This window comes from Puntigrus tetrazona, chromosome 1 (assembly GCF_018831695.1).
Source record: "Puntigrus tetrazona isolate hp1 chromosome 1, ASM1883169v1, whole genome shotgun sequence".
In the NCBI taxonomy this organism is placed as follows: Eukaryota; Metazoa; Chordata; class Actinopteri; order Cypriniformes; family Cyprinidae; genus Puntigrus; species Puntigrus tetrazona.
Genome location: NC_056699.1, coordinates 443,996 through 451,293, shown reverse-complemented (window position 1 = coordinate 451,293; position 7,298 = coordinate 443,996). Strand labels below are relative to the sequence as shown.

General features: G+C 32.0%; 1 protein-coding gene across 1 annotated transcript; it reads right to left on the bottom strand.

Moving 5' to 3' along the window:
* Positions 1–1,653: 1,653 nt before the first annotated feature.
* LOC122341994 lies at positions 1,654–5,354 on the bottom strand. Its single transcript, XM_043235769.1, has 6 exons — positions 4,665–5,354; positions 4,357–4,443; positions 3,464–3,658; positions 2,470–2,646; positions 1,790–2,005; positions 1,654–1,670 (listed from the first exon to the last, which is right to left on the bottom strand). The coding sequence occupies exons 2-6, from the start codon at positions 4,439–4,441 to the stop codon at positions 1,654–1,656; spliced, it is 690 nt and encodes a 229-aa protein (XP_043091704.1). The 5' UTR covers positions 4,442–4,443; positions 4,665–5,354.
* Positions 5,355–7,298: the final 1,944 nt, after the last annotated feature.

The window sequence follows — 7,298 nt, the reverse complement described above, 5'->3', positions numbered from 1 at the left end:
TGAATGGTTGAGCTCAGAAAGATACTGATTCTTTTGGAATGAATCAGATTCACAGTTGATTGAAAAGTCAAAAGTGGAAAAAAAAAGATAAATCCTGATAAGTCCTGTTGTTCAGAAGAAAAAACTGAATTCTCCTACCAGTTTGGTGGCTCAAAACAATTCAACAGAGAAACAGTTCCATGGATGGCTCATCTTGTATTAACCAGCATTCAACATGAATCAGGAACCATCAGGAATCTCAAATTTCACAGAAAAGAAAACCCAGCCTTGCAAAACACAGGGCAGAACAATACATTTTCAACAGTTTCATCAATAAATCACATGAATGCATTTTAAACAATATTAATTCAACATTCCAAAACTTATTGAACACTATGGCACTTGAATAACCTTTGATACTAAGTTATACATTATTTTTTATAATGATACATAATTTTTTACACGTACATTAGCTTTAGCCTATATGCTATCACTTTCAGCTCACATGGTCTATGTAAACCCATCTCACAATCATCTATTAAATCAGCGGCATATATATTAAAGAATCTTATAGTATTATTTAACACAGTTGTATTTTTCACTATACATTATTTCATTTAATAATATATAGATAATAGCAATCACATTATTATAGTATAAGGGTCCCCCTTTCCTGCAGAACGGAATCAATCAATCAATCAATCATTTTCTATGAAGCCTGTATTTATAATGCATTATAAGGGCATTCTTAATGCATTATAATACATGTATAATGTCTTATAAACAACATTATAATATGTTATATCATCTTATAAATAATCATAACAACAGTTACAATACATTATAATACTTACCTATTTGTGCTTATAACTTTTATGAGAACAATGCATTATAACACCAGATGAAGCCTGCATTTATAAGACATCATAAGGGTATTCTTAATGCATTATTATGCATGCATAATGCCTTATAAACAACATTATAACGTGTCGTATCATCTGATAAATAATCATAAAAACAGTTACAATGTATCATAATACTTACCTATTTGTGCCTATAAATATTTAGTGTAACGAAGAGTGTGATGACTTATAACACACAATGAACATATTATGAGTGGTCTTTAACTGCTTAAAGTAAAGTGATGAAAACAAAGTCTTCTTTTAAACATCTAAAAAGCTTTATAACGTGGTATTAATATTTATAAGTGGTCCTTGTCTGCTTTAAGTAAAGTGAGAAATGTTAGGTATTCTTTTAAACATCCATAAGATATCATGAATGGGTTATGACACATTTGCTTTGAACTTAATTTTTATTAGCTGTGAACATTTATATTGCAGTACATGTAACATAAAATGTGCACAAAAATCAACAAAACAATACTGTATTGTTTAAAATGTCAAGGCTTTCCAGTAAGCTAACTCTACGTAGGTCACACTGAAGTTCGCATTAACCTAATAGGAAACACTCAAATAGAAACAAAGTAACAGCTCACCTAAAGGCTAAACAACAGAACTGTAAACTATTTTTCTAACTCTCTGATTTGTCTTATGAGAATATGCAAAGTCACAAAATGCTTAGCTAAGCAAAAGACATGAGTGAAGCCAAACAAATGAACAGGCCACTCTAATGACATAACCCAGGCAGCCCTGTTTACATCTCCTAAAGGAAGTTTCAAAACCTGTCCATTTCTACACAACAGGACAGTTTAAGTTTACAAATAAATCAAGCAATAGGCAACAGATCTCCATCTGCTTTCATTTGAGTAATTTTTCTTTAATTTCAGTGGTCAGTGCAGAATGACATTTACCAATAAATCTGCTCAGTGTCTCTGTTTTGTCGTTCCACTGGCCCATAGTCTTCAAAACATCAGGTGCAGCCAGATGCAGCTCTGCAATAATTGCAGTTCTTGCAATTGTGTTTCTGTCCACTCCAATAGCATCAAATGCCGCTTTCATGGATTTCACCTTCTTGAAGGCTTCTAGAGTGTCAAGGTATCTGCGAATGATGCCTCTGGTGTTCCTCACTGAATAAAGAGAAATATTATTATATATTGTTACGCTACCAGTTACTTGTCAAAGGCAATTTCCTATAATTCTCAAATTCTCTGCAATATTGGTTAATCTTTATCACAAAACCTAATCTTTTTAGGTATAAGTTTAATCTTCAACAGCTCTTTCGCTGCATTTTATTTATTACTTAATTATATGGTACTGTATCTGCATTCTGAGCAGTTTTGAGGTATTGTGTTTTTGCAGACCTTTGTACATAGAACCTTATATATATATATATATATATATATATATATAAAAAGTCCCAAAATGTGCACACAAACACACACACAAAAACCATCATATAATGTAAATAAGTTGTCACAGAATAAGTATATGTGAATAATGGAATTTTGACGAAAATGTCAGATAGAACCTTATAATTGCAAATGATTGGTTAATTAATGGTCATTTATCCACAATGTAACTTACTGCGTACGGTTGTGTCCAATAGCATCAGCTAGAGGTAGTGCTATTTTTTTGTGCTTGTGTTTTCTCTTCTTCACCTTGACCTCTTCAAGGGAGGAGTCTGAAAGGCTTGAAGACTCATCAGAATCAATGACCTCCTCTGAACTAGAAATGGCAATCCGTGGAGATTTCTTTGATGCTTTTAGGCCTGTGTAAAATAAGTTACGTGTTACATTATATTTGCATCCATGCATGTATATTTTCCCTGCTTAGCCAGCTACTATTCAAATTTTAAGTCATTTCAACTCAAATCATTTGGTCTCATTCACTAATAATTGAGAACTTCTCATGAAAAATCTCACAAAATGTCACAACATGTGTGTACACAAATTAATTTGTTCTTAACATTCGTCTTATCTTTTTTGAATTTGGAGTAATTCAAAAATAAGCAGCTATGTGCAAAAGGTTAGTAATTTGCATAAAGCACACCCAAACCATCTCCATGTTTTCCACAACGGCTCTCTGTATGACAAAATGTAGCCTATATGATGAAATTTATAATGTATATGATGATATGTAAAAAGCCTTAATTTGTTTTATTTGACAATTTTATTATATAATTTTATATGTGGATTGAATACTACAATTAATACTATAAAAGTATTAAAAAATAAAGAATACTTTAATGTTGTGTTAAGTAGCAGTAAACAGCTTCTTAAGATGATTGTAAGGCTGTAATGAGAGTAAATGTTTTTTCGTACATGTGGTTTCAGTTGTTCCTATATTTTATCGTAAAATTACAATAAGTTTTGGTGTGAAAGTTTTGGTGAATCGTGGCGTATTCTTAAAATTGTACATACAAACATTTTACACATAAATCTGTGTGTACATATGCTTAGTGAATGAGACTCAATGTTTTGTGTTCATGTATTTATTAAACAAACAGTCTTGTCATACAATGAAGCAGAGACGATAGGGCAGTTCATGGTAAATGTTTATTAATCAATATTAAAAAGAATAAGTACCTGGTTTCTTTTCTTCGTTTTTCTTTATCAGTTCCCTGATAAAGCTATCTTTCTTTACCAACTCTTCTTGGAGGAACTGTTTATCAGTTTTCAGAATCGCAATGGTTTCATCTCTCAGGTCCCCTTTTTCTTTTTCAGCTTGAAGCTGTATTTTAAGTGTTGCAAGCTCATGTGTGTAAGTTGGAGCAGGTGTGTCTGAAAATTGACAAAAATGTTACACACCATACAGCTGTTAGTTCTGGCCCTTTAATTAGATTGGCCAAACATTAATTCCAGAATGCAGATATTACATCAATGAAATGATTCAGTTTAATACATTTGCCTGGGTTTATACATCATCTCTGGTTTATACATCCCTGCCTCTGCTGAATTCTTTTTATCCCCGAACCAGATCTGAACCAAATGATTCGCGATACACGGTCCGATTGGAACGTTTTTATTAAACTGTGATCACGTTAAATACATATTCCGTCGTATTAAAAACATTTCATACGTTTTCAAAAGCATCCCCTCTGGTTTTTCACAAATCGCACTCTGTATATATATATATATATATATATATATATATATATATATATATATATATATATATATATATATATATATATATATATATATATATATATATATATATATATATATATATATATATATATATATATATATATATATATATATATATATATATATATATATATATATATATATACATACATATATATATATATATATATATATATATATATATATATATATATATATATATATATATATATATATATATATATATATATATATATAATATTATTTGACCTTTAACTGCATTCAACGTGCTACTGTTTGTACAGTCAGAGTTTAAGGATGGAATACTTCATTACAGGTAATCTGCTCACCGTTTTTCGTTGATGTTGAATCATCACCGGTGATATTGTCAGGGGAATTAACGTTAGTATCTTTCCGCACCCGCTTTCGGCTCATATCTGTCGTAAAATCAATTATAAATGTTAAAAAAAAACAACAACAACAACAAAAACGTATGTATATCCATGTCTAAATCTATATGGATAAAAACCTTTTAGCTATTTTACAAACATTATTTGGATTACCCCACTTTATATGGGCCTAGTGAGCGATTTCTACAAATACAATTTAACATTTACTTGTATTATGGTGCTTATCTATTGTGTTTAAAGAAACTCACTTAATCAGTCACGATGTTCGATGATTGTCCAGATTTGTCTCGTAGAGTATGACGGGTAATGCCGCTGCGTGCGTAGATTGTGACGTGCCTGCGTCATTCTTCCCGGGTTTTGGAGTGTTCAATTTCGAATCGACTCTGATTCTTTCATGTTTTCAAGGAGCCGATTCAGGTTTAATTTTCTCAATTCTTAAGAAACAACGAGATGCAAGTTAATAGTGTAACTACTCGAAGTATCGATTATTGAAAGTATGCATGAAAACACATCATTGTCATGCATGCCAATGGAATGAATTGCCATCATCTTTTGGAGTGGTCTTGTGATTCCGAAACGGAAAGCCGATTCTTTTTGAACGGATTTGGAGTGAGCCTGCACCCATGAGTTTCTGGTTGAATTAAAATGTCCAGATTAGTGCAGGAACTTTTGTGTTTAATTCGAAAACCTAAAACCCTTTCGCACAAACGAAAGATTGTGTTGTGGATGCAGAAGAAGGGTCTTTTGCACCGGAGAATGCGATGCAAATGCAAAGAAAAAATGAAACTTGAAAAACAGCCACGTCGAGATGGATATCATTGGTAAGTTACATGTTTTTCAAATTGCTAAAATATGTATGCAGACTAGTACTTTTTGGGATTTGTTAGTATGATTCTGATTTTCACCAGGGTTTGCAGACGATGCCGAGGAGTTACGACAGTTCGTAAGAATATAATTTTCTACCAGTCCCGCAGATCATTGCAGAACCATGTAGAATTCATCTACAGGTATGTAACTTTCTGCAGTGTGAATTTGCTTTTAAATTGTAACATATTTCGATATCACGTTAGCATGTGCAGGGTTACGATGCATTAGCCAACATGTTAATACTGGAAATGAATAGAAATATTTGGTAATTTAGTTGTTATAGCATAAAATGACAAATATTGGGGTAAGATGGCCCTTATTGGGGTATGTTAGCCCCCTACTTGGGACAAGAAACCCCCTGGATAAACTTTACGGAATGTCTAAATGACTTTTGATTTGATTTTTAATTATTATTAATATTTATGTATTTTAAAGGTGTCTTTTAATGTTAAAAAAACAGTCATCGGAAAGGTAAAATTATTATGCACTATGCTAGGTTTCTTTTCATTTATTTTTAACAGATAGTAGTACAAATTACTTTTTTCCACCTAGAGGTAAACATACTATACATACTACAGTATATCTAATTAAAATGTCTAAAATCTAAAATCTGTAGTACATACATACTCAGAATATATCTGATTTAGTTGACAGATAAACAAGAGGAATAAAAAACGGTGTGACAAGTGACATAAGTAGCCTATATATGCTGAGTTTCAGTTAAAGGGGTCATATGATGCAGTTTCAAATTTTTCTTTTCCAATCAGAGGACACCTCGCATTTTTAGAAAGATGAGCTTCGTAAAAATCTACCCGTTTCTGAAAGGTGGGGCTTAGAAAAGTAGCAATAATGTACAGTATGAGGAACATAATTTATTTGTTTTTTGAACCTTAAACCACATAAGCACATTAGATTACACCAAATACACAAAATAATGTTCTATTTAGCAATGTCATATGAAACCTTAAATTTTTGTGACATACTTAATTTGTTCACAGAAAGGACACTCAAATGTCTAAATTTCTCTGTCAAAAAATAACCACCAAATATGGAATCTTGAGATTCAGACCTTTCTGACAATATGTATTTTGTCAACATTCTGAAGAAATTTTGATTCTAAAAGACTGTAATACTTTTTGCTGGGGGGTGTTCAGGGCCCCCTTTCCCTTGTTGGGCCTTTAGAATCGTCCTAACCTTCCCCCTCCGTTACTGTGCTCCTTGGGTACAAATATATGCATCGTTACACTCCTTACACTCCCTATATATATATATATATATATTATTTACCTTTTTCATTTATTTTCCTCAGTTGTGTAGTTTTCACATTGAAAACTTACATCAGCAAAACATAATTTTAACATTTCTTTTGGTTTTCCTCAGGTTTTCCCAAGGTCTAAGAATGAGACAGATAGACCTGATGGAGGATGGTGTGGCTTCAAGCAGCAGAACTTTATCTCGAATGACTGTAGTAGTGAGAAAGGTACTGTATAAAGGAATAATGAAATTATGATTACAATAAATTTTTTGGCTTGGCTTTCGCAGAAAATTGACTTCCTTGCAATTTGTCTTGAATTATGATGGTAACAATTAAAATTAAATGCTAGTTTGCCACAAATACCTAGGTTTGTGAAGGCTTTAAATAGAAAGTATGGTCTATCCCAAAACCTAGTGAGCTGCACTGCTTCCACCTACCAACATGCTTTATGACACCGTGTCTACACCAGACGCCATCGTTGTCTCATAGCATCACACTGCACCGCAAACAGATAAAATAGATAAACAGTCCAGTGTAGACAATATTACAGATTAGAATGGGTCCTATTGTCTTTTGAAGTGTTGCTTTGCATGTTATTAAAAGTCCAGAGGACCTCTTTTTTAAATTAAAGGTTTAAATCATAAAGGAATAACACTTAAGAAAAAATATAGTATAGCAGATAAAAATATCACTTTATTTACTCATTTATTTACTTATATACTGAACTGAAAATAGCAAAACTAATATGGAAATATGCTTT

Bases quoted from the DNA above. Each gene is read 5' to 3' on its own strand.
- LOC122341994 (XM_043235769.1), bottom strand. From the start codon at position 4,441: ATGAGCCGAAAGCGGGTGCGGAAAGATACTAACGTTAATTCCCCTGAC. The intron at 3,659-4,356 runs GTGAGCAGATTA...GTCAATTTTCAG, and splicing joins TTCAACATCAACGAAAAACG to ACACACCTGCTCCAACTTAC. The intron at 2,647-3,463 runs GTACTTATTCTT...TATTTTACACAG, and splicing joins AAACGAAGAAAAGAAACCAG to GCCTAAAAGCATCAAAGAAA.